The sequence below is a fragment of the Drosophila serrata genome, unplaced genomic scaffold (assembly GCF_035046125.1).
Source record: "Drosophila serrata isolate PLE 108 unplaced genomic scaffold, ASM3504612v1 contig_273, whole genome shotgun sequence".
Lineage (NCBI taxonomy): Eukaryota > Metazoa > Arthropoda > Insecta > Diptera > Drosophilidae > Drosophila > Drosophila serrata.
Genome location: NW_028257171.1, coordinates 458,545 through 486,332, shown reverse-complemented (window position 1 = coordinate 486,332; position 27,788 = coordinate 458,545). Strand labels below are relative to the sequence as shown.

The following is a 27,788-nucleotide window of genomic DNA, read 5'->3' as shown; positions in this document are numbered from 1 at the left end:
TTGGTTTGTTAAATTTGCTGAATAAATATTTATATTTCTTATAAACAAAAAACACAAAGTATAAAAAATAGCTATATTTATTTTATACAATAATGTGCTAAATTACTATTTTAAGGCTAGCGGGAAATTTGATAAGCTTCTCCATTTCAAATATGCCAGACCTGCCAACCTTACTCACAAGAGAATTCTGTTATTTTACAGAAAATAGCATCAAAAAAAAGATAAGAGATTGAGAGGATTTACAGGGCTTACGTTTAGTTTCGATAGATAGATAGATACTTTTGTATCTTTGGAATACAAACTAAGTTGATGTTCCCCCTAAAATTTCAAAATAAAGCGACAACAACGAACAGCAATTGGCTATAAGCTAGTTGCAAACTTTGAAAGCTTTCCCATACGCTTTTCAAGCTTTTCAAATATGCCAGATATAGCGGGAAGCTAGCTAAACTGCCAACAATGTGCTGCGGTCTCTTGGAAACACTGTGTTGCGGTCACTCTAAACGAACGGAATTGAAAAAGAGTCGCGGACGGAACGGATTCTTGGAATCTTTGCTGTGGAAGCCGATTTAAAGCAGTTTATTGCTATTAAATAAGAGTTAAAAGTGAAGGCGAGCACCAGTGTTTCAGTGACCATTTTTACATATATATTTAACGAATTTCTCTCGTAAAAGTCTCGTCGCGCTTCCAACAAAATCAAGATTAAAAGGCAGTTAACAATTTAACCAAATACAGGTCGCAAGACTTAATAACAACAAATTTGGAATAAATCACCAGCGCCGACTGCGACGCCAACGCCATTCTCTTTCTGCTCTTTATTTTCGGTGCGCGCGTCGTTTTCTTACCCGCAGCCCAGCAGCGCAGCAGCGCAGTCGCAGCAGCTGAAAAATATTAACGAAACACGGGGAAAAGTGTAAATTGAACAACGGGGCGCTGCGATTTATATAACATCACGAAATCGAAAACAACAAAACAAAGCAAACCTGTTATTAGCTGTTTTGTGTATGAACGTGTGCTAAACAAATTCTCGGCTTCAAAACACACACAAATATACATTTTCAGAATACAAAAAAATACACAGAAAATAGTCGCAAAATGCAAAATTGATCGGGAAGAGCAGCATAATATCATCGTGTGTACAGTGGAATAGTGTCCCCCCCATTGAGTCGGCCAAAATAGTTAAGCAACAATAAGCATCCTGTGTAAATAAAAGTGCTATACATACACACAGGCTTACAACAAAAACGTAAGCAGCGGTAAAAACGAGAAGCAGGAGAAGAGAGGAGACCAACAGCAGCAGCAGCAGCAACAACAACAACAACTACAGCAACAAGATGAACAAGACCTGTGCGCGTTGTCAAAAGGTGGTTTATCCCATCGAGGAGCTCAAGTGTCTGGATAAAGTGAGTACTAGTGGTGTTTTATTTCCTTAAATTTGTATATTTCTCAAATTCATATTCGGAGTTTCGCGTTTGTTTTTCTTTTGTTCTTATGGCTCCTTTTTTTCGGCTCTCTTCGTGCACTTGTTGCGGGCGCCAGAGCGGGACGGCTAGCTGGCACATGGCCGTGGGCATGTTCTGCCTCTCCTGCTCCCACTCTCCTATTTGCCCATTCTCCCGACCCGGCCTATTCCCCTCCCCCCTATTGATCATGCGTGCCTTTTGCTCTGCTTCTCTGTTTATTATCCTATGCTTAATAACCGCAAAAGTTGTTTGGCTGCCTTTCCTTTCGCTTCGCGGAATTCAAATATTTACTGGAAAATAACGGCGCAGCTTTCCGTGTGTTTGTGTGGGTGTAAAATAGTGCAGAGAGAATAACAAACAGATCGTTTTACGATAGCGATATTAAAGGATATCTTTTAACGATTACCGAATTTTTTGGTTAAATTAAAAATATTAAATTCTTTTTAATTTCTTTAAATATTTATATTTTTCTGAAAATAAATAATACACATTCTTTGTCATACTATCTTTTTGTCCAGTGTCTGATTTATTTATTTTTTTCTGTGTAAGTGCGCGGGTGGCAACAACTAAAAAAAAAACAACTATATTCACATTCTTTTTTTTCGCCAACTCAGGAAATTTCTACAATTGCTTTTAATTTACGTTTGCCGCCGCTGCTTCCGCTGAAAGAATTTTCGGACTCTCTCTAATTATCTACCTCTCTCACTCTTGCACCCCCCCTTGCTCTCACACTCTTTTGACGGCGCCTGTTGCAGCTCAGCTTTTGCGATCATTTTGTGTCTTTCTGGAACTGCTTTGTTGTTGTTGTTTTAGTTGCAGCTGCATTTGTTGAAGTAGTTGTTGTTGTTGTTGTTGTTGTTGTTGTTGTTGTTGTTGTTGTTGTTATTGTTGTTGTTGTTATCTTTCGCAAAAGCAACAAAAGCAAATCCGTTGACCGACCTTGAGCGCATATTTTCGAGACTTGAGACCAGTTTTTTAAAGTTTCTTTTTATTTATTTCATGCGTTCTTCACACACAATACACATGTATGTATGTGTATGCCTAAATTTGTATACAGTAATGTTCGCAAAAAGAAGATTTTGCGAATTTTAATTTTAATTTGAACAAGAAAGGAAAGCAGCTTTGTAAAACAGATTTTTTTATACCCTTGCAATTCATTTATAGCATCGAATCGGAAATCGATCATAACTAAGCTTGAAATATTCACATTTTCTTATTTCAAATACTCATAACTAAGCCAAAAAGGACTTAATTTTAATACGGAAAGCTGCCCTATGTTAGTTTTTATTAGATTTATAAATCTGCTTACTCAATTAAGAATTTAAATAAATGAAAATTTTTATCAATTTTTAAAAATTTTAAAGATGTAACCCCTTATAAAATTTTGAAAAAATTAAAAAAAATGATTTTTCTTCCTGAGATGGCTAGATCGACTTGGCTGTTGATGCTGATCAAGAATATATATGATTTATATGGTCGGAAATGATTTCTTCACATCATTAGAAGCTTCTGACCAAAATTAGAATACCCTACAAATACCTTTATATTATGTTACAGAAAATTCTTGTTAAAAGATGAAATTTTTTTTTATTTCTTAGACTTTGAATATACTATGTTACTACTACTTAAATTTTCTTATTAGTTTGACAGAATTCCTACTAATTTTCTTGACACAGCTGTGGGAAAAGCGTACATGACCAGTAGGCTTTCGTTTCATTTTCTTTAAAGGTGCCCCTGAGCTTATTGGCTTACGCTTAATTCCAGTTTATTTTTATTGAACATTTGTTAGTCTCTATGTCACAGACAAGAGCGACTGCCCTTCTTTAGTTTCTTTAACTTATAAGTATTTTTTTTCTGTTTGTTTTTGCCCTTGGCTTGGCAACAATCTGTGTTTATGTTTAGGTTCCGATGAAATTTGGGTGCTGATAAAACACACTCGAGACGGAGAGGCAAACATTTACATTACTGTCGCAGCTATATATTCGGTTTCTCATTTCCAAACGAATTGAATTCATCAACAAATTCCGATTGGCAATCGAACGCTCTCGAGTATCAGTCGATGAAACGTGTCAATCTCGAGACCCCAAAACCCCCCTTTGTCTGGCTCCCATCTAAACATACTAATTATAGATGATTCTCTTGTCTTTGCCGGTCTTCTTCCTCTTACTCACTCCAGCAGAAGTCAGCAGTTTCTAATTATAGACAATGGAGTAATGAAAACTATTTTAAAGTCACAACAGACGCACCCGAAGTCGGTTATAAAACATTTATTCTCGTCTGTCCGTCTGTCTGTGTGTGTTTTTCGCCTAATGGAAATGCTGAAACTTGTAAACATGAGCTTTGAGACGACGTATAAGTTTACCTTTACATTAAATTGCATTAGTTTTCCTTTGTAGTTTTTGGTGTGTTTAACTTTGCGCCAGCCAGCATTTTTCCTATGGTAGTATTAGGGTGTGTCATGTGTGTCTTGTCTGTGTGTGTGATTGCAAAATAATTTAAATGCATGCACACACATTTCACAACTTTTTCAAAAGTTGAGCAATAGAACAACGATGTGAGATTAGAGCAGAGGCTTGACAATACAAATATTATTGCAGCACTGAGAGAGGAAAGAAGGGGTTCAATTGTTTAGTAATTGGGGGGTTTTGTTCACTGGAAAACCTTGTATTTAGCATATTTTTTAAGAGTAAAAAAACTTCTAAAATAAGGTTTTTGTAGTTGAGTTTTAGATTTATCATTCTCTTATGTCTCTCCACAAAACCAGGCCTGACTAATAAAAGCCTATGAGATCAGAACCTGAATTTAAAAACTATTGTTTTTCGACATTCAATTCTGTTTCGTGCTTACATCATTATTTGATTTGTGTGTGATTTTATGTCATGAAAATTTAACAATTGTGATTACCTCATATGGGAAAAATAGGAAAGAAATGTGATATATATCTTTCTAGTACTTTTTTGCTATATTTCCTGAATCACCTCAAGTTTTTTAAATATAAATTGTTATAGTAGAAACATTGCGAATTGTATTAGGATTTGTCTTTGGCTGCCAGCAGTTTCCTGCACGTGACATATCCTTCTTGATATAGAAATCGATACTCGTGACGGCAAATAAGCGGGCATTTTATACCAATTATCTCTTATTTCTCTTTCTTTCGCCACATAGATACAAACTCACACACATACAAAATATAGATTGTGGCACGCGAGAAATGTCTTTTTGAATGCAATGCCGTTAAAGTTTTGCGGCGCATCGCTGCCGACGTCAGAGCTTCGTTAATCGATTTTTGATACCACCGAAAATAAAAAAATTAAAAAAAAATTGAGTAAAAAAAAAAGAACAAACCGAAATGGAGAAGTCAACTTGACTGGCTTCCGCTTGTAGCCTGTGCCTATATCCTACTCTGTGCCTGTCTGTCGCCTCTGTTGCCAATTTCATTTATCTGTGAGCTTTATATTTTCCTTCCTGTCTGCTCTAAATGTTATGAAAGGGTATATAGGAATTGGGGTAACTAGCCAGGATTTATTTTGAATTTTTTTAGAGGGATAGTAAAGGTATTATGGTGTTAGTTAACACTTTTTAGATGCTTAAGATCTATGAGTAATCTTCTAGATAAGATTAGATCCCTTAGAATGAGTTAAAACTAATAATATATTCCTCCAATTTAATGATTACAATATAGATACCATTGATAAAAATATAACTATTAATAAAAATCCCTTTATTTACCTAATTTTAAATAATAAAAATAAATAAAATATTTTCAAAATCTATAAATATAATAGGGTATCTTTAAGTTGATATTTAATCTTTTTTAAATTTTCGTTCCAACTTTAAAATGTTTTCAAAATGTACAAAAATAACAGGGTATCTTAAGGTTGATATTGTATCTTACTTCAGCAATAGTCATTGTTGCATTTGCGTTTTATTTTGCCCGAAATATGTGAGTTTAACTTTTGCTTTGCGCTTTGTTTGGTTTTGGCCCGACTTTTTGAGCTCTTTTTGGCCGTTTTTTTTTAAACCTTTTTTTATCCAGAGCCACAGCCACGACGAACGATTATTTCATGCTTGCAAGGAAAGTAAATGACCTCTTTGTTGTCATGTTGTCATGGGAAGAAGTCATCGGGGGGTATCGGAGCAGCTCTCTCCCTCTCTCTCTCTCTATATAGCCAAAGCTATATATGTAGCTATAGGAACGTGCCAGTTTTTGGCCAATTTCGTAGAGGAGAGCACGGGGAGTGTGGAGTAGAGTAGATGCTACACAAAGAGGCAGCGAAGCATCAAAAATAAAAGCGTCGCCGTCCGTTTGACTTCGTTTGCCACTTAACAACGACGACGACCTCATCCTCTCATCCTCGGCCTCCTCCTCCCTCTGGATTGCTCCTTGAGTGCTCCGCTCCGTTGCTCCTGTCATGGCACACATTTGCACTTCTCTGACCCCATCGGTTGAGTTCCCTTTTAACCGCTGCTTCCGCCAATAGGCCATCACTTCTATCTCACTGGGCCATGTTTTTTAATTTTTGCATCCTTTTCGAGTGACAAATGACTACGGCAACAAACTTCAAAGCGGGCAAGGATGGAGGGAGGGAGGATGCAGACAGAGGACAGTATCAGGAAAAGCGAGGGTCTTAAAATCGAGGTAGCTTTTCATGCTAAACTGAGACACTGAAGAAAATGTAGAGATTTGTCGAGGGAAAATAGATATAATAGGAAAAGATACATATTTATATATTATAATTATGGATTTATCTTTGACATATTTTATAAAGATGATTATTGAAACATCTGGTCCTCAATTACGTTTGTTTTTCATTATTTACATAAATTCTGAAATGTTAATCATACAAAAATATTTGAAAATATTGAATATTAATATTTTTCCTTCTCTACAAGTATTTTTCTTTCTGTACCAAAACTCTTTCGCTTTCGGAAGCCACGAACGAGTAGTAGTAGTAGAATGACAATGGCTTTATGTATTTATTTATATACATTTTCTCTCCACTCTTGACTGGGCCTCTTCACCTCACTCACTTCACTCGAAAATGAAATAAAAAAATATAAAACTCGAAACTAAAGTTCACTTTTGCATGACAATCAATTTTTCACTCCGAGGAGAGGATGCCAAGCTGTAAAAGGTGAGGGAAATAGGCGGGGGAAATGCAGGAGGGAAAATGTGGAAGGGCTGGCATCAATTGAGGCATGAAAATAAAAGTGGTCAAGGTAGGGGGGAAAATGAGGGAAAAGTGGTAGGGAGAAAGATGTCGCCGCTGCGATAGAGGGGGAAACATTGTTTTGACTTGTTCCTTGTCTCTGCAACTCAGCTTTGTTGCCATTTCCTCTCTGGAAGTCGAAGATATATAGAGAACTATATAGGAGATATGCTTAAAGTGCGCAAAGTTATTTGGAAACTTATTATTACTTCTTAGAATTATATAGTAAAGCTTAATATATAGTAAGTTCTTAGGATTTAAGATTGTTGGGTATTATAATTTTAGTCAGAAGCATCAAACACAGTGAAGGATCCATTTCCGATCCTATAAATCATATATATTTTTGATCAACATTACAATGCGAATCGATCTAGCCATGTTCGGTCATAAAATAAATTTTTGAAATTTTTTCAAAATTTTTTAAGGTTTTAAATCGTTAAAATTGTAAAAAGAATTGTCAAAAAATTTAATTTTTTAAATTTAAAAAGTTAGTAAGAAGATTTCTTAATAGTCTTAAAACTTACATAGGACAGCTTTCTGAATTAAAATTAAAGCTTTTTTGACGTAGTTATGAGTATTTTAAACTTTGAATTTTCGAAAAAATGTTTATATAAAAATATTAAAAAATTGTTGGTTCAAAAATGCGACTATTATAAGCTTCGTGTGATTGTTTTCAGATTCGAAACTATAATTTTATTCCAAACTAAAAGGGTATTGCTTTGGCTTCCTCGAGTAAGTTTCCTTTCTTGTTTTTTTATATAAAATTTCCAACTAAACGTTAAAATAATCGTTTAAATTTAATAAAATAATAAATTGTATGGTATTTTTACCACCTTTTATAACTAAATACAACTTCGCCATTTCCTCAAGTACACCTCTATTCATTGTCTTTTTTCCGGTCTACTGTTTTATTGTGAGAACAACTTTTCTTCAGTGGCACTGGAAGATTATGCAATTGTCTGTCTTCCCTTTGAAGGCTCCACCCAATTCATCCAACCATCCATTCACTCACTTTCGTCGCTGCTCCACTCCAATCTTCGAGAGAATCTTCAGTGGCGGCTGCTGCTGCTCCCATTTTCCACTCATTGACGTTGCCTAATTAGACTTCGCTTTCAAGAGAGCTTCGCTTGCCAATTTTTTTTTTCATTCTTTCGAGATGGAAAGCAAATCAAAGACGGAGAAAATAGTTTCTAAGAAACTAAGAAAACTGCAACCAAACAGAATTTTCTATGCCTACAAACTTCAAAGTCAAGATTTTGTGTGTTTTTTTGGGATTTTTTTTTTTTTTTTGTACCACCAAACTTGGCTTCTATTGTTGTCCCAAATTGTGAAAATGTAACAAAAAGTTTTTTTGTCCAATTCGGAAAGTGGAAGTCGTCGTCTTGGTGGAAGTTGTTTGGAAACTTTAAATAGCTTTGGCCACTGGTCGCTACTGTGGCTTGGTATTATTATTATTATATATGTATTTCTGTTTTTTCCGTTTCGAGGGCTTTCCCTCCAATTAAACGTTTCCCATTGTGGACTTTTTGTATTGTATAATTAATTTCGATGCTCAAATTTTGACTAATGACCAAAAAGAAAAGAATAGAAGAACGAACAAGATGATTGAAGAGAGTTTAAACTTGTTTTGGTTTCCTGTTTACTTTGGGTTTCGGAGTGTCTTTTTAATTGTTCTTTGAGTTTTTTTGTACCTTATTTTATTGCCTTATTCTAAATGTTAATGCGCATTTTCTTGTCATTTTATTTCCCTCTCTTTGTCACTGGCAACGAGAGTTGAGTTCTTGGGGGAAAAACAAGGAAATCTTTGGTACTGGACTGGACTTGCTCGAAACAATTGCTTTGTTTAAATTCAATTGATCTTTATTAACTCGAGTGGTGAGAAAGGGAGCTTTAAGGAGGGGAAAGATCACTTGAAGGGGTCGCTGCCAACGACTCGTGTAAATTCGAAAAGGGGAAGACAGACAACAAGTTGGAACTCCTCGTCTCCCTTGTTTTTATTTGAAGCATTTGCATGACTCTCATCGTGGTCGTCATCGTCATCATCCAATTGATCCCCGCCTGCATGCATGTAGCTCTTTAATAACTAGGGAGGAGGATCTCCCTTCCCCCCAACCCACTTTTATTGCATCTGTGGATTATTTATAGAGGGGGGGGGAGGAAGGAAAAGTCGAGGGGGGGAAAACTGAGAAGTTCAAGTGGTTGCTTGACTCTCGAGTTGCCTTGCACTTGAGGTTTCTTCACGCCGCTTCCTTTTGAATTTTCCCTTGATCTTCTTGGTTGTATTTCTGTTTCTATATTTGCTCCATTTGTGTTCAAAGTTTAAGTTTAGAAATTAATTGTGATGAACTATATATACTTGCTTTGGAAATACGTTTAAGAACCTTTTTTCTATCAAAGTTATAGTCTTTAAGTGACAAAGTTAAGTTGCTTTCAAGTCCAAAGGCGACGTTACTGCGAAATCTCTTCTATAATTCAACTCTGCTCCACATTTAACCCCAAACCGCATTCTGCTGCTGCTGCTGTGTCCCACATTCAAAAGTTTCGCTTGCTTGCAGAGCACTCTTAATTAATTATTAAATTAAGGCTTTAAGGATGGTATTATATATCCACTTAAGTCTTTAGTTGATTTTTAGTATAAAATACCAGAACTTCTTTATAAACTCATTGTGCTAATCACATAAGCTTCATGTTTGAATTTGCATTTTCCATTTAAGTTTATCATTGCAATGTGTGGGAATCGCCTTTTGTGTTTCCTGTGAAAATTCAAATAAAACTCCTAACAAATGACATGCCAATTGCTGTGTGCATGTGTGGGAGGTGTGTGCAGAGGCGGTGTGTGACGGAGTGTGTGTGTGTATGAAGTTTCTGACGTTTATAAATTAAACAAGCAAAATGCTGAAGAGTCAGCAGAACTCGAAACTGAATGGAGAGTAGAAGTAGAGCAGAGCCAGCGGCGGTGGCATTTCCTATTGACTTTGCTAATTGACTGAAGCGAAGGGCAAATGGGAAAATTGCGGATGAAAATGGTGTTGCAAAACCTGGTTACATGAGAGTAAGAAAAGTGCCTCAAATAGTCAGGTTTTCCAATGTCACACATTCAGACAGGGTATAAAAAAGGGAGTTAAACAAGGTTAATATTAAAGCTTGAACTGAAAAGGTTCTTTTTACCAAAAAATAAATACTTAAATGAGTATTTATCTAACCACAAGTATTCTATTCAAATGTGGAACCCTGGAATTAGTAAACAAAGCTGAATTTAATTTTGTTGTATATTTATATAATGAACAAAGCAGAGCTTAGTTCTAATCGGATATTCTAGGAAATACATTGGCAATGCTTTTCATTTAAATACCACTTTAATTGGAGTATATATTTATATTATGCACAAAGAACAAACCCACATCAAGTGGGATTATTTAATTTATGCTACAAATAAATCACAATAATGTCTTGTTAATGTGATTTAACACTTGATAGAAATATATTCAATATGCCTAGATAATGAGGGTCCTCTTGTGAACTTGTCACTGGTGATCTACAAATCACTTTCTAATTGGCCTTATCGGTTTAGGTCTCACACACATTCCTTATTGGGGGCAATCTCCGAAGCCAAGCGAGAGCAGCATACATATGTTAATCGTTAGAGAGATGTGTGTTGCATATTCAAGATCCGAATATACCAAAATCCACCGCCTGCACAGATGTCAGAGTCTTGTCTGGCAGACAAAGAGGAAGCATATATCACTAGGGCGTTGGTAATGCCCAATTTAAATAGAGAGTTGGAGCAAGGGAAGCAAGCAAACAGACATTTGATTGCAATGGAAGAGGAGCACACTTCCCACTCTCTACGTGAAATCAAAACCCACTTGCAGCTGCCAGCTGTCGCTGCTGTTTCCAGTAGTAGTAATAGGAGCAGTGGTAGTATCTTTAGCTTCTGCTGATGAAGCTCACGGAGGATGAGGAGGAGGAACTTCACTTGGAGCTGTAACTTCTTTGAGGCGGAGGTGGAGAGTCGTCTGCCGAAAGATATGGGGGAATCCGGCTGATGAGGCGGAAGTGAAAGCGACCAAGCAGAATTAAACTGCGCTTCCTCTCAGGCTTCACCCCCCTCCCCCCCCACTTTCCATAATCCAAGGTTTTCGTGCCAAAGCTCATGTTCTACTGGATACCTTTGGGTTAGTACAAGGTATTAACAGTTTTGATATGGAAAGCATTTGCAGAACTTAATTAGTGGTTTTTATGTTTGCTAATTACTAGAATAATCAAACTTACTTGGTTATATTTGCTCAAGTTTTATGTTATAATCTAATAAACACTTATCATACTTATGTTATCAATTCAATTAGGCTTTTTGGTTGTAAATAAATCTTGATAAAATGTGAGCACGTGGTCAACAGTTTCATGATAAGTTTTATCAATAAAAAAAGATTGTCTTTAGACTGGTGGAGAAATGTACGATAAATATATTATGTTCCATAAAAGTTCTAGTTAATTAAAAGAATAATTCAACATATCTAAAAGAGTATTTAAACATATCAGCCTTACCAGTTCTAGTTAAATTAAATGAATTATTAACCATATTTAATGAAGGAGTTCCATTTGATTTAAGGAATATTTAACTAAAGAAATTCCCTTATATATATTTTGTTTTCTTTGCATTAAATAAACTCATTTCTTTAAGTCCTCTATCTTTATTTGCTTTCTTACAATTTTTCTTTTCTTTTTGCTAAACTAAAAATAATATATGTATAACCAAAATGTGAGTTCAAGTTTTTGGTCAATTTAACACGCCTCGCCATGCTCTGTTTACCTCAGGCCAAATTGTTGTTGCTTATGGCCAAAATGCGTGCTAACTGACTGACTGACTGACTGACTGACTGACGTAAGGTCAAGGCAACCAAGCTGGCAAATGAAAAATGCCCCAAAAAAATGGCAAAATCAGAATTGTCATCGTTGAAAAGAAGGTGATCAAAGGTGAGCAGGGAAAACTGTAAGAGAGAGTGAGTCATTCGATTTGTTGTACTCCAAAATGAGTAAATTACAGTCGTCTGTCTTGAATAACTGTCTGTCTGGCTAAGTTTCCTTAAATGGTGATCTACACACACTCGCACACACACTCATGACATAATTGTCATTATCGACAACAACTGCCGTTGATGAGCGTTAAGTAAGCCAGTCAGTCAGCCAACAAATGGTTTTTAATTGTTTTTTGTTGCTGTTTTTTCCCGCTGACGTGACCAGTTTTAGAGCCCACTTTGGTCATGCTATAATTGAATATTTACTCACCCCATTTCCCAACCCTCTCTCCCACCAATTGCTTATGCAATTCTCACTTCATGTTTTCCCATTTGCCGGGGCATTTTCACACGCCCGAAAAAGGGCGATGGAAAACAGGAAAAGCCTCATATCTACACTTCCCATACTTCCCATTGATTGGTAGATCTACAAGTTTCCAATTTGCTTGAACGCGCTTTCAATTTCATTCAATTGAGTTTTAAGGGACTTTCTTTATTTGTGTTTTTTAGCTGTTGCTAATTAAGAGAGAGGAAAAAGTGTCTTAATTGAATTTGATTGCCAGATAAAGGCTGTTTTATGTGACTTGCTGCCTTTTGTTTTGTGTCTTGAGTTGAAAAACTGGAACTAGTTGTTAGATGTTGCAATTATTACATACAAGTCATGTACTTTTACATCAAACACCGGCCTCTGTCATATGCATACTTGTCTTGATTTCTGCTCTTACTTACATATATGTATCTTTAGACATATATCTGCACAATCTAAAAAAAAGGGGGGAAAAACAACAACAACATGACGCAATCTGAGCGAAATTAGATACCGGCAACTCTCGAAATAACAAAAACACTGAAATCACACTGCAACATAACCATATATGGTTTTTACTTAATATTATACCACGAGAGGTGTGTTTGTGCAATCTTATAGATTATATATTTGTGGATTTGCTGAAGTTGATCTAGATTGAAATTCCTCAAAAGCTGAGTCATAGATAACGATGGGAATCAAAATATATGGATCTTGTTTGCCTCAACCTCATTCCAACAAATCCAACATTCTTCTGGCCTTTATGTCACTCCCATTCACTGGATTTCTTTACACTTGAGGCAAAAAGTATCTAGAAGATTGCAAATATAATGAAAGATAAAAGGTTACACAAAGATATACACTTCATTCGAAGGAGATGTAAGTTGATCTTGGTTTTATTTCACAACTTTTCAATGGGAATATCAAGTATTAAGATGGGAAATTATTAAGTAAACTATTAACATGAGGTTAAAAAATATTTAGCTTTATCTTTCCAGATTATTTTTAATTTAAGCATCAGTTTCCTATTACAATCTTTGTTTATATTTTTTCTGTGTACTTAGACAATCTTTTACTTTGCCTTAAGCTTGCTTTTTATACCCTTGCAGGGTATTATAATTTCAGTCAGAAGTTTGCAACGCAGTGAAGGAGGCACCTCCGACTATATAAAGTATATATATTCTTGATCAGGATCAACAGCCGAGTCGATCTAGCCATGTCCGTCTGTCCGTCTGTCCTTCTGTCCGTCTGTCCGTTTCTACGCAAACTAGTCTCTCAGTTTTGAAGCTATCTGAATGAAACTTTGTAGTTAGCCTTCTATATACTCTCACTCGTATATATGTCGGAACGGGCCGGATCGGACGACTATATCCTATAGCTTCCATAGGAATGATCGGAAAATTTTTACAAAAAAAATTTTAACTTTTTCAGTTTTCAATAGAATTGGCTCAAATTTGAGATATAGCGATTTTACTATACTCTACAATTTTGTATAAAATTTTATGAAAATCGGACTACTGTATCATATAGCTCCCATAGGAACGATCGAGAAATTAATACAATTAAATTTATAACTTTTTCAGTTTTCAGCTGATTTTCATCAAATTTGAGGTATAGCCATTTTATATAAGTCTTAAATTTTGTGGCAAATTTCATGAAAATCGGACGACTATATCATATAGGTTCCATACAAACGATCGTTTGATGTAGAGGAAAAATGCAAATCTGTGACTGTAAAATTGCAAATATAATATGTATAGGTGAATGAAATGAAAGCAGGTATTACTTCATTGTTTTTTAACACTAATATATATAATTAATATTGTATGGATTCCTATTCACAGAAGTTCTATCTGCAAGGGTATATAAACTTCGGCGTGCCGAAGTTAGCTTTCTTTCTTGTTAAACATCACTTTCCCACTTCAATATTTGATTATATGTTAAGTTAACTTCTTGTAATTCATTTACACTTATTTAATTTCCCACTTTAATCTTTGATTATATATGTATATATTTTTCCTGTGTACTCTACACACTCTCTCTCTCTCTCTTTATTTTGCCATAAAAGCAACAATCTACAATTGATTAGAATCGCTTTTTATGGTTATTATTTATTCCACATATTTGCACGTACACTCTCCTCACACTGAGAAGCAACATTGCACACTAGCAAAATTATTTGTTTATTAATTTCATTTATTTGTGAGAAGGCAGAGTGGCCACCAACTGCGTTCTTTTCGCTTTTTATTTTATTTATTTTTGCCGGCAAAAGAATCTGTGCGAATCGGTTGAGACCTAATGCTGCCTGAGAGGAGAGCTCTTCGAGTGCGGATGATTCATTTTCCAGCAATGTCGAGTACTCTCCCTCCTACGGGAGGGGGGAGTTGCAGGGGGAGGGGGATATGTGTGTGTGTTTGTTGTCTTCTGTAGACGACAACTTCATTCCACTTTTTGCCACTTTGGCTACAGTAAAGACTACAATGAGATGAACATCTTGAAGGGGTTATTACACAAGACTTTATAGTGGAGAAACATAGCTTAAAAATGGTTAAAGTAAATCTATAAAAAATAGTAAACGAAATACTAAAATTCATTTAAAATAAGTATATAGTTTTAAAGGTATCTAAGTTCTATATTTTCACACTTTCTATATAAGGTATGGCTTAAAGAACTGGCTTTTGGGTTTACTTATCTAAAACAAACCTTTGAAAGCGGTTTTGAACTTTAAACGTCTCATTTTCGAACAACTATTAAATACATGCATTTGTTATAAATATACTTATAAAGTTTAGTTAATAATTTTCAATACAAAAATGATGTATAAGTTTTGGTTATTTTCTGTATAAAGTATGGATTATAGAACTTCCCTTTAGGTTTACTACAAAATTTAAAACCATTTCTTCTCATTTTCAAATGGTTACGGGGGAAATAATAATAATAATAATTTTTAATGCGAAAAAGTTCTATAACTTGTGGGTTTTGATAATCATTTTCAATAAGAAATATTTCTAAAACTTTTTCATTATTTTCTGTATTAAGTATGGCTTAAACTTCAAACTTCTCGTATTCGAATAACTGTGAACAATTATTAACATTTATTGTAAATATTATTACAGAGCTTTCGTTAACCGTTTTCAATAAGAAAAAGATCAATAACTTCTGGTTATTTTCTGTTTAAAGTATGGCTTAAACTTAAAGCTTAAAACTTCTCTCATTCGAATGACAACTGTATGAAGTATGAATATTTTTTCAACATTCACAACTCCCCAACAACTTGACTATTGCTTGTTATTTTCTCCACTTTGATGGTTTCTCTATCTCTCTCTACTTCTTTGGCTGTTGTTTTGATTAAACTGCGATGCTTGGAAGCTATAGAGAGAGACAGAGAGACAGAGAGAGAGAGAGAGTGACTTGACTCTAAATCATGATTAATATCTTATGTAAAGTTGGTCCAAGGGGAAGGAGGAGGAGGAGGAGGGAGGAGAGTTAGTTCTACTTCTTGGACTTCATTCCGTTGATGGCTCATAACGGTACCGGCTATATACAAGCATAAATAACAGCATTTTAAGCGTTGCATTCAGCTTCTCATCTCATCCCATTCCATTCGTCGATCTTTAATTTAGGCTTAAGGAAAAAATGAGGCAAACACACACTTCTCTGTCTGGACAAAGGCTTCTCTCCCGCTGAATGGGCATAGAATTGTTTAAATGCTTTTTTGCTTTTTGCTGGTGACCGGCGAACAAAAACCAAAAATCCAGAAAAACAAAAAAATAACAGGCACAACAAAGAGGGGCTGAAGCTGAAGCTGGAACCAGCTGGAGCTCTCTCCTGAGCAGCTTTTGAAGCTGCCAAAAGAACAACAACTGAACAACAATGCGAATCTGGATTTCAGTTTGCACTCGTGTCTGGCTCGTGTTTGCCTTTTGCCGTTTGGCATTTGAAGTGTTTATTGTCCGAGAAAAGTTTTTGACAATTTGCTTTTGAAATACACTCGAGAATGTGGCATACTCAAAACTATGCTGGAAGCTTGGAACCAATTGTAAAGAATTTAGAAACTAGACTTGAAACAAAAGATTTTAAAGGTAGTAAAAATGAATTATGAATATTTTATTTAATAATAAGAAAGAAAACTAACTTTGGGAACTCCAAGTTTGAGTTCCCTAATGAATTATAGGTTCGAATCAGAAACCGATCATAAATAAGCTTAAAATATTCCCAATTTTTCAATCTATATTTGAATATGACAATTTTTTCGATAAATGACAGTTTCAAATACGCATAACTCAGCAAAAACAGCATTAATTTCAATTCGGAAAGCTGTCCTATATTAGTTTTTATAAGGTTAATGAATTTGCATACTCAGTTAGGAATTTTAAAAATTTAAAAATTTTTCCATTTTTTTTTTTACAATTTTAACGATGTTACCCCTTATAAAATTTGAAATTTTTGAAAAAAAATTAAAATTTTGTCAAATATATCTAAATCGATGCGGCTGTTGATGCTGATCAAGAATATATATACTTTATAGGGTCAGAAATGACTCCATCACAGTGTTTTAGGCTTCTGACTAAAATGTAAATACCTTTTAAGGGGATATCAAAATAGGCCTTTTATGTGTATTTAATAATAATAATTTTATTTATTTTTTATTTATAACCAATTTATTATCTAATATTGTAGTGTAATACCAGTTTCGTCGTCAATTGTTGTATTTTGTAAAGGAAAAATATTGTACACAAAGTAAAGATTTCAATAGCATTTCAAGCTTTGAGTTTAAAAGAGATTTAAGATGCTTAAATTTGAATTAAAGGATGAGTCAACTTTGGAAATTCAATAAAGTTGAAAATGAGAACTTCTTAGAAAGAAAAGAAAACTCCAAAATAGTTGTAAAAAACACTAAAAACATTGCCAAAAATGTATTAACAACAAATGTAATGTATCTGCTCCCATTTCCCACTGCTCCACTTTTAGTTCCTTATGCAAATTTGAAGAAATCGCTGTGACACTTCAAGTCTTTTGTTGTTTTTTTTTTGTATTGTTAATTTTATTTATTTAATTTTTTTATGTTTCCTTTTGTTGTTGCCTGCTCATTGCCCTCATTTGTCATTTGTGTGTTGGCTTGGCCTCGGTTTGGTTTGGTTTTGCCATGGTAATCCGAGATTCTCCTGTTGCCCAGCCCCTATTCCCCGTCCCTTGGTTGTTTTCTGGCCATTTCGTGGCTCATGCCAATTGTTTTTATCGTCGACAAAAAAATACGTTGAAAGCGTGCAAATTCGAATGCAAATTTAACACCTCGTCGCCGTTCCGTCGTGGTTGACAAAAAATAACCCAGCAATAAAACGAAACAAAACGTAAAAGTACAAGAGGAAACGTTTAACTTTTTGTTTTTTTGAAAATTGAGCCGCAAATTGAAAATCAAGACGAGAAGCGAGGCAAAAGTCGAGGGGAGGGGAGGAAAAAAAAAGTGAAAAACTGGGTTAAAGTGAGCATAGAAAATTGAAACTGAAGGCAAGTTGTTGTAGTTTGCTGGTTCCGGGGGAGACGAACCGTCAACTGCTGTTGACCAGCAGACAGACAGATTACCTCACTATATGCATTTATATATATATTTTTATATATACATATATACTACATATGCACATCCAACAATCACAACAAACTCGACTGCATTTCGTTGGGAAAGTGAAAATGAAATTGAAATTTTCATGTGGTCAAGCAGCTTGAAAAATTACAGCAAAGAGTTTAGAGACTTTAAATACTCTTAAAAAAATAATGTATTTTATTAAAAACAATTCAGAAAATTACAATACAATACAATATAAATAAATATAAAACCATAGAATATTAGTTTATTTCCGATTCAAATTCTTAGTACTCTGACAATTTTTATATAAACTTTCTACGAATTTCTTTCACATTTTATAACATATTTATTGATCATAAAGGATAAGAAAATGTATTTAAAATTAAATATTTATCCATAAGTCACTGGTTATCAAATAACAAATTTAAATAAAGCTGAACGGAAATACAGTCATAAACATTCAGTACTACGGATGTCAACAGATATATACTCTTGAAAGATAACAAGGGTATCAAAGGGTTTGATAGTTTAAATCGATGTAATTTCTACAGAATTTTAAATCTACAGTAACATAAATAAATTTTTTATGATTGCTGTTGAAATTTCTGTTTGAAATAGTGGCTTAAATTCAGAGCAAACTTGAGCTGCAGGCAAGCTGAGTCGTCAACCTATAAGTAAATGAATAACCAAATGAATATAGAAATGAACATCAAAATAAACATCCAAATGAACAAAATAGCAAACAAATAGACCAGATAAATCGAGTCGTTTGTTTAGATTTCATTAGGGAATCAAAAATATCTATATTTATAGAATCAAGATACACATTTTCTGTAAACTCTTATAATACCCCCTACTCTGCATGTTTTTTTATTAAAAGAAAATCATAAATTAGTGAAATTTGCAACGGAATTTCTTCAATTAGTCGTAATTTCTACCCCCTTGCCTCCTGCCTCTGCCCCTGCCCCTGTTACGCATGCGCCCTGAGCTGGAAAGTCATTTGCTTAAGCCCCAGATTCAAAAAGTGAGGTCAGAAGAGAAAAATCCGATGATTTATTTCAGTTTCAGTTCAGTGGGGGTCACAGATTGTTTCGCTTTCAGCTTTTCTCTTCGGGCCATGGAATGTGTGTGGCGTTGCTTTTTAGTTTATTTCATTTTTTTTTGTGTTTTTTACCCCTGGCTTCCATCAAACAATTAACTATCGCATATATTTTTTTGGTTGTGTGTCTACACTTTTAATTGTTGTTTAAACGGGTTTTCATGTTGTATTTGGCCAACACTTTAGCCAGCTTCCAGCGGCTGCTGTTGCCGCTGCGTTGAAAACCAATTAGGAAATATTTCGTACTCCCATCCAGGCATTTTTCCCTCTCTGAAGTCCTCTCTTTTTTTTTTTTTACTTGCTAATCCGCAGACAAGTTAATCGTTTGTTGACCTCCACGTCAAGGCAACCCAACTGAATGTCTGACGACTCCATACTCCATGGATCTGCCTGGAGATGAGGAGTAGTGTGTGAGATGCTGGGGTTCCCATTGCGGTTTTCTTTCGCATATTTTTTTTGCTTTCCTCTTTTGGAAAATTTGCATAACGCGTTGCAAGGCGAAAGAACCAACAAACACATTCAAGTCTAGTGTCTAGGAGCTATCAAAGCCACTTCCATCAGAAGTTCCTCTGGCTGAGGAGTAGTATTCCTACTGCAACTGCTGTTGCTGCTGCCAAGTCACCACAAATCACGCAGCATTTTCCAAGTCTGTTTGTCTGGCTCTCATCTGCCGTCTGGCTTAGTCCGTCGGCTTATCTAACCAGTTATCTCAAACTGAACGGTACTAACTAAGATATCTGCTTATTCTTCGCACTCATCCCAGCGTTTAGTTTTTGGGGGCCTTGAGATATGCGGAAAGAGCTTTGTTAGTTTGCAGAATACTTGATGCTTCTTAAGGTTTTAGAAAAACTAAATAAAGTTGCTTTATCTAACATGATTTAGGATTATTTGATAAGACTAGAAGCATAATCTTTCTCGCAACACTAAGCATATTTAATAGTTTCCAAAGAATAAATGAATTTCTAGATTCTGTGTTATATGTTTATAGAAATTTCTAAAGCACTTATCTGCTTTCTCATATTTTTTCCGCTACTTTACCAATTCATTTTTGGAGAATAATATATACGCATAAATTGCTAGTTAACGGATCTGCAAAAGAATAATAAAAAAAATAAAAACCTTTGAGAGCGAAACGCTTCTTATGCTTGGCTTGGCCCAAAGTTTTCGGTTGCATTGCGCCAATTTGGCTAACAAGCAAAAGCAGCAAAGAGCAGAGGCAAAAGCAGAAGCAGAAGCATAAGTATAAGCACAAAAGCAGAAGCAAAAGCAAAAGCAAAAGCAAACGACACCAACAAATAGCAATAATAATATTGCATTCTCAACAATTTTCTGTGATTCTTCTATTTTGTAATTCAACGTTTTCTCTCCTCCCTTTCTTTCGTTTCAGACATGGCACAAAACGTGTTTCAAATGCACAGAATGCGGCATGGCGCTCAATATGAAAACCTACAAGGGCTACAACAAAATGCCCTACTGCGAGGCGTAAGTTTAACTATAGTTTTTATCCCTAGACCCTAAACCCCCTTTCTATGAAACCCTTGCACTTGGAGAAAAGATATGGAACAAGTTTAAACAGTTGTTAAAAACACATTTATCCACATTACGTGGCTAGAACTTTTTAAATTTGTTCAATTTTCGAATGCATATTATTTGGTATTTTATTTAATGCTTCTTTTCTAATGTTTTTATCGAGAAAAACTAGGGTAGATACATTTTAGGGCCATTTATGCTTAGTTTCTTAATTCCCAGCCTGCCTGGCTGTAAAATAATAAGTGATTCAGTTAACACATGGGTAATATGGGTAATATATTTTTCTTCAAGTGTATTATATGCATTCTGGCAAACAATTGTGGAGCACAGTGGGGGCAATCACGTTAAGTCTTATCACACCCACTCGGAAAGTGATGGATCGCAGGGAAGGGAGTTGGAGGGAGGAGGCAGGATGGTCAACCTTGATTTGCTTCACCTGGCAATCTTCATTAGCGTCGTTTATCTAATCGCTCCAGGAGGAGATAGTACAGCGGAGTAGTGGAAGTAGATAACGTTTAAATTCACTGGAAAATTGCAGCGAAACTTTTCCCCCCACCCACAGAAGGGAGTATAATAAAAAAAAGTGCAGCAGCAGAGGCCAAGGAATGCGGAAATGCAGTTGTGGGCCACAAGGGTTTTCCCCCATTTCAGTTCACCTGGTGAACTAGTTAAATTGCTTTTTAGATAACAGTTGGTAACAAAAATATGGAGTAGGTTTTATGGCCTAAAATAATATAGTTATTAGCAGCTAATAGAGGAAATTATGATTAGAATGAAGTGTTTGATTATTTTGCTTATTGAATAAAGGGAAACTGATGTTTGTAGATGATTAATTATTGATTAGTGAGGTAAAACTAATTATTGATAATAGAATAGATGATAAAGAAGATATTTTGTTTGTTGTTTTTTCCCAAATTATATTATTCCCAAAAGAACTAGTTTTTATTTAAGAACTTAGTCACTCAACTCTGCCATTTAGTGTTTTCCTCTTTTCTACTGCGGATTTTGCATTCCGCGATTCGCTTGGGGAATGTGTGTCACATGGGAAGTGTCCTCACAAAGTAAAGCCCCCCTTGTGCACGCCACCACTGACTACTGTGTACCCCTTTGCCTACGCCCCTCTGGGTAGGTTCCCCCTGTCATGTTCATTGTTGTCAGACAATGTCACACACACATGTATTGGAGCACAGGACAAAGGGTAAGCGGACAGGAGAGCAAGTGTTTAGCTTTGTATTGTGGCCAACTTCCCAAAATTTCCTTTTCGTTATTTTTGTCTATGTGTGTGTTTTTTTTAGCTGCAGTGCGTGGCTGCATTTGCTGGCCTTGAGCCAAAAGCCAGGGGCGGCGGTTCGGTGAAAGGGGTTAAAAGATATTCCCCTTCCTGGTGCTGCATGCGGTCCTGCGACGGCTAGTCTAATGCAGATTTATTGTGGATGCCACCGCTGCGGGAATAAAAATTCCATGCGGATTGAGTTATGCGTCCGTTAGCTCCATTGCGCAGTGTAGTGTCCTCCCTGCCTTCCTCCCCAGGAACCCAGGGAAACCAACGCTGCTGCCACTGTCGAGGAGTATCACATGTCGTGATCCCCTACCCTATCCCCTTCTTCGGTTGCCTTTTGTGCGAATTCCCACTGATGTCATCGCCTGCATAAATACACGTTGATATCGTTGAAATCCTGAAATGGAATCGGCTATATATGTGTAGTGTGTGTGTGCTTTGAAAGGATAGCAAATGGATAGAGCATAGGATAGCGGTCACGCCCCGTTTTCCGCTGTCGGCACTTTCACTGCATTTCCTCAGTCCTCGTTTGCACCTCTCCGGCCGCAAGACGTCCCGTTCCGTTCCGTTCTGTTCCGTTACGTTACGTCCCATCCCAGTTGCATCCCGATTACGTGACTTCACGTACTTGAATCCGGCTTTATATTTGTGCCAGTCTTCGAACTAGATTTTTAGTGCTGGGTATTTCTGGGATTTAAAAAAAAGGGTAATAAATTCTCTAAGGAGTCTTCACAAGAACTTGCTTCATGTTTTCTAGACTTGGCAAAAGGTTATCTTGAAGAAGATTTGAAAAAAAGGGGTTTTAAAGGGAGTTAAGGAAAGATTACACAGAGATATTTGAGGAGACATTTGAGTACAAGTTTAAAGAAGAGAATTCTAAACAACAGATATAAGATATCTTTTTAAAAAAAAAGAAAGGAGAGATTTATGAATGAGTTCTATAAAAGATCAAAAGAACATTTCTTTAATAGATTTCGAATCCTTTCTAACAAAGAACTTAGACTGATTTCTAAACAGATTCTAGTAGCAATCTTTACAAGAGAATTTAAAAGGATTTCTGGAGGAAAGTTAATATGAAATATAATATTTTTGGCTCAATATTTAATTCTACATATTCAAATCCCATTTTGTTACCTCATCATGCATTTTTCCATCACTCTCGATTACAGGGTATTTTTGTATGCAAGAAAATAGGGCCCAACTTTTATATTAGTTTTTCTTACATTTTACAACTGCGGTGACTTGGAACTTCCACATTTTGGTTTGCATTTTATAATTGCTTGAGAAGTTTCTGCTGCTTTTGGGCCCGGTTATTCTTTGGGGTCTTCTATGTTCAGTGTTCTGTTTTCAGTTTAAAGTTCCGTCTGCAGACATAAAAAAAAAGATAGTTTCCCATCCCGTTTACGGGTCAACACAAAGTTTTTCATAGTCGTTCAGATTTTCTTGGGCTTGGGAGAAAACTAGGAGGGTAGAGAGGTCAGTGGCGGGATAACACGATTGCAATAAATTATAAAGTTCATTCGCAGGATAAATGAGGGAAACGTGCAATTAAAGTTGGGCCACATATGAGCCAGACAACTGATTGTTAATTGGATTGGAGGGCCACATAGAAGTTATGGCCCAAACGAAAGGAAACAAGTGAACTGAAGTGAAGTGAAGGGAAGTAGTGAGTGTTCTGGAAGAGAAGGGGCTCCTCTAATTTAGAGTTTTAATATAGCTTTGACCAGCTTGAAAGGATGATGAATAGTGTTTTGAAAAGAGCAATTACAGATACGTTTTTAAATTAAAAAGTTTGGATAAACACAGTTGTCAGTACTTCTGTTTTATAGACAAAAGGAAACTTTAAATGTTAGTTAAAATGTTCTCATTATCACACACATTGCTAAGTATTATTATTTTAGTCAGAAGCTTATAACGATTTGAAGGAGTTATTTCCGACCCTATAAATCTATATATATATATTCTTGATCAGCATCAACAGCCGAATCGATCTAGCCATGTCTGGTCAAAAATTCAATTTTTCGAAATTTACTAAAGTTACTAAAATTTTAATTTTTGTATATTTTAAATTGCAGATTTATAAAGCTGATAAAAACTAACATAGAACTGCTTTCCGAATTCAAATTAATGTTTCATTGGCTTAGTTATGAGTTTTTATAACTTTGATTTGTCGTTAAACATTGTCATATAAATATATTAATAAATAGTGATTTAAATATTGCGAAAATTTCCGATTCGATCCTAAAATTCATTGTCAAACTGTAAAGGTATATAAGCCAAAGTTAGTTTAGGTAATTTAAATTCAATTTCAAGAGATTTACAAAAGATATTTGAACTAAAAATCACTTGAACTTTGCTATCAATGATTCTCATCAAATTTATTTGCTGGTCTTAGGACGATTTCAAGTAAGATTCTTAGCTCTTTCTTCTTTCTTTTCAACCCCAAAGCTGAAGGATATGTTCAACTCTTGGCCTCAACTTATGGATAAATTTCCTTTTCCAACAAACGAAACTTTCTCCTCGCCCTAATTGCATCTTGAAGTAGAAGAAGCTTTTCCCCTGGTCCTGGTCTTACGTCGTTGTCTACCTAAGGCCAACATCCGGATAGCAAACGGACAGGACAGTTAAAGGATGGGGGCTTTAGGCCAGGCCAGGATATGCCAACATTACAGGCAAACACACACACACACAACAAACATGAGGACACCAGGAGGAACTTCTATTCATACAATTTTGTATACATTACATTACCAGGCCCCATTTAGTTGGAATTGAACTAGAAAACGAGATGTTTACAATGTCTTGCTTGCTTTTTATTTTATTTTTTTTTTTGCATATAAAAAAGAAGGGTAGAAAAAAAGACATCTGCTGAACAGAGCTCGATGTGAGCCTGATATATATATATACACATATATGTTATATATCATTGGCATTTATTTATTAACATAAAAACCCAGTGAACCATGTCCATATGTGCAACCAAAAGCCTCGCCCTCTCTCTGTGTGTGCCACATAACTTCTTCCTCCCAGTCTTCTCTCATTTCATTTTGCATCAGATCTCGTTTTTTGTTGTATTTTTATTTTACTTTCGTTTTGAATAACGCGGAGCTTAAACAGCCAAACAATGAGGAATATATACATATCTTGGCTTGATTACTTAAGCCGCCCACAAAAATAGAAAACAAAAGTGACAATGCCAACAAAAACCTTTTCAATTACCAAAAAAATAGTTGGGTCACCAGTCAGTCACTATGCCAGACTGTCAAGAGTCAGAGAGAGTGACTCAGTTATTCACTATTTTTATGCTAAATACAACATTTTGTGGGTTAGCTACCGAAATGAGACAGAGCCAGGGGGAGTGGTGTCAACAATTACCCATTATTTAGCATATGGATTTTTAAAAGCTTTAAACACGCGATGGGTTTTAAACATAACACAACTCACTCCCTCTGTTACCTTTTCCCCCCTCGTCTGCGGTTTGGATTTTTCGAACTTTTGTGTTCATTTTTTTGATTGACTGCAGCGGATTATGAATACCAATGATGATCGTGATGATGATGATTTATCCATAGTAATAATATGGTTCAGAGAGTGTAAAAGATAATCGCATTTGGTTGGGTCAATCATTTAATTTCGATTTTAACGCTTTTGCAAATTATGTGTGAAATGATTTCTCTTTCAGTTATGCCATTTTTCATTCATTGAATTGAGGAAATTATTATTTAATAGGGTTTTTTGTTACTTGTTTTAAAAAGAGTTAGCTTAAGAAATGTTTTTGAAATTAAATGCAACTCGAAAGATTAACTTTAAACCAATTTTTGTATCATTTTCATCTTATACTGGAGTATATAGTTGTAGGAGGTGCCTCTCCCTTATATATGTTTACATTTTACATTGATCCATTGCCCAACAACTCGGACAGTAACAACAAAAGACTGTCATTGTAACTCAACACCAATTGCCGGCGCATTGCTTGTTCCATATGCAGAGAAAAATATCAACAAAAAACAAAAGAAATCTGAGTATAAAAACAACAGTATAAAAAAACCAGAAAAATATGTTGACATCCAATAAATGTCCAAACTGTTTTTCCTTCTTCCAGTTGATGGGTGTGTCTGTGTGTGTGTGTGTTCGCTTGGACATGGGACATCGGGTTGTGAATGGATGTAGTCCAGTTTTGATGGCCAGGAATCCAGAGCAGCTTCATCCTTACTTCCTTCCTTTCCATCAACAGCAATTTGTGTGGGGAAATCATTAACAGGCATAGGATAAGGAGAAATCACTTTATAGACTCTTAAATACCCTTTGTTAGGGGGGGAGTATTTGATAATTTGTATATAGTTTTTGAAAAAGATTTCTTCGAGTATATCATTAGATAGAAAGTAGTTAAATTTTAAGATTAATTTACATTAAACCAAAGCATTAAAAAACCAACCAATATACCCATTGAAAATATGTATTTAAACCCTTTCAGTTTGTTATAGCCTCACTTAATTTAAACTCTTATTAACTCATATTATATTGGCCACAAAAAATGGGTCAATGGATATATATTTTTTTAAATTTAATATGAGCAACACAAGAGGCGTTTTTGTTCCTTAAAGCCAACAACAGAACTGCAAGCTTGCTCTTCCTTTCCTGTTGTTGTTGCTGTGTATTGTTTACAAATAAATTAAAATTCTTTGATAATACAAAAATAAGAGTAAAGCACAAAAAAAGGAAGAACAACAACAAATTGCATCATACACATGCATTGTTGTTGCTGACATGCATGTTGCTGCTGTTGCTGCTGCTGCTGCTGCTGCTGCTGCTGCTGCTGTTGCTGCTAGTGTTGCTGCTGCTGCTGATCTATTGGGAACGTGCTGAGACATCCGCTGGTGATGGTGGTGGCCTAGCTGCTGCTCTCCAATGTCGCCTCCGGGCGCTTAAGCATTGTTATGTCATCATTACAAGCTACCAGCAACAGTAGCAGCAGCAGCACGAGCAACACAGCAGCAACAGCAGCAGCAGCAATGTGTGCCACAGCAACAACAGCAATTTGACCGAGCGACTGCAACGGCAATGCAGAAAATGGACGATGCTTTCTGCGGTGCGGGCTTTGTACTTATTTTGACCCCCCTTTACCCCCCAACTATACCCCTCTTCACTATCATGTATCTATGGAAAACACAGATACACAAACACACGCAACATGCAACGCATATTGAACGATAAAGCAAAGTAAAGCGAAGCTTGCACAGGCCACAACAACAATGCATTGGTTGCTCTTTTGTATACTCTTTACTTTTATTTTCCTTTTCGAGATACTTTTGTTTTGACTATAAAGGAATTTCTGAAATTCCCCAAACTCATTAAATCATGTTAAAGCCATTAATTACGTTCTTAATTATCTAATACCCCAGAGTAGTCCAGGGTTCTTATTATATTTATATTTTGAAGGGGCTGATTTAAAGTGTTGTGTTTGGTAAATTAGGGTATGTTTATACTCTTCCAGGGTATCATAATTTCAGTCAGAAGCTTGCAACATAGTGAAGGAATCATTTCCGACCGTATAAAGCATATACAATATATATATTATATTCAATATATATATTATATTCAATATATATTCATGCATCAGCATGAACAGACGAGTCGAACTAGCCATCTGAGGGAGAAAAATAAATTTTCCAAATTTTTTTTTCAAAATTTTATAGGTGTTAAATTTTGTAAAAATGTATAAAAATTTTAATTTCCTAAAATTCTAAAACAGTGTATGTAGATTTATTAATTTAATAAAAACTAGCATAGAACAGTTTTCCAAATTGAATTTAATGCATTTTTGACTAAGTTATGATGTTTTTTTAACTTTGATTTTCCCTAAAAATATGATCTTTTAAAAATATAGATTTCAATACCTTATAATGCATGTGTATTTTTAATGTATTTTAGATTTCCTTGGTGAGAAAACAAGGTCAGAAAGCGAATAATTGTCAAACGTCTTATATGTTTGGATTTCTCGTTAAAAATATTAAGAAAATAATAATAAAATATAAAGGCTGCTATATTACAATTTATTTATGATCGAATCGAAGTGGAAACTGATCATAACTAAGCCAACTAATTTATTATTTTAATTGGGATAGCCTTTCTGTATTAAATAGCATTCACTATATCAGCTAGGGTATCCTACAAGTCGTGGCGTTTCCTCTATGGCTTAGATTAAGTCTTTCTGCTGCCGTTGCACGTTGCTCGCAAATAGACCTACATGCATCGGTGCGTCCGTCTCAGTGATTCTGCTGCTGCTCATTCGCTTTGGTCATTA

At 35.4% G+C, this 27,788-nt stretch overlaps 1 protein-coding gene across 5 annotated transcripts in view; it reads left to right on the top strand.

Moving 5' to 3' along the window:
• The first annotated feature begins 420 nt into the window (after nucleotides 1-420).
• The window catches only part of Lasp (LIM and SH3 domain protein Lasp), a 34,218-nt gene continuing 6,850 nt past the window's right edge, over nucleotides 421-27,788 (top strand). For 2 of the 5 annotated variants that reach the window (XM_086834643.1, XM_086834638.1), the window contains exons 1-2: nucleotides 435-1,400; nucleotides 20,063-20,157. In XM_086834643.1, coding sequence (XP_086690769.1) covers nucleotides 1,332-1,400; nucleotides 20,063-20,157 — 164 coding nt within the window. In that variant the 5' untranslated portion in view covers nucleotides 435-1,331. Of the gene's footprint in view, nucleotides 1,401-20,062; nucleotides 20,158-27,788 lie in introns of all 5 variants that reach the window. The other 3 variants (XM_086834640.1, XM_086834642.1, XM_086834641.1) reach the window with 3 other exon arrangements.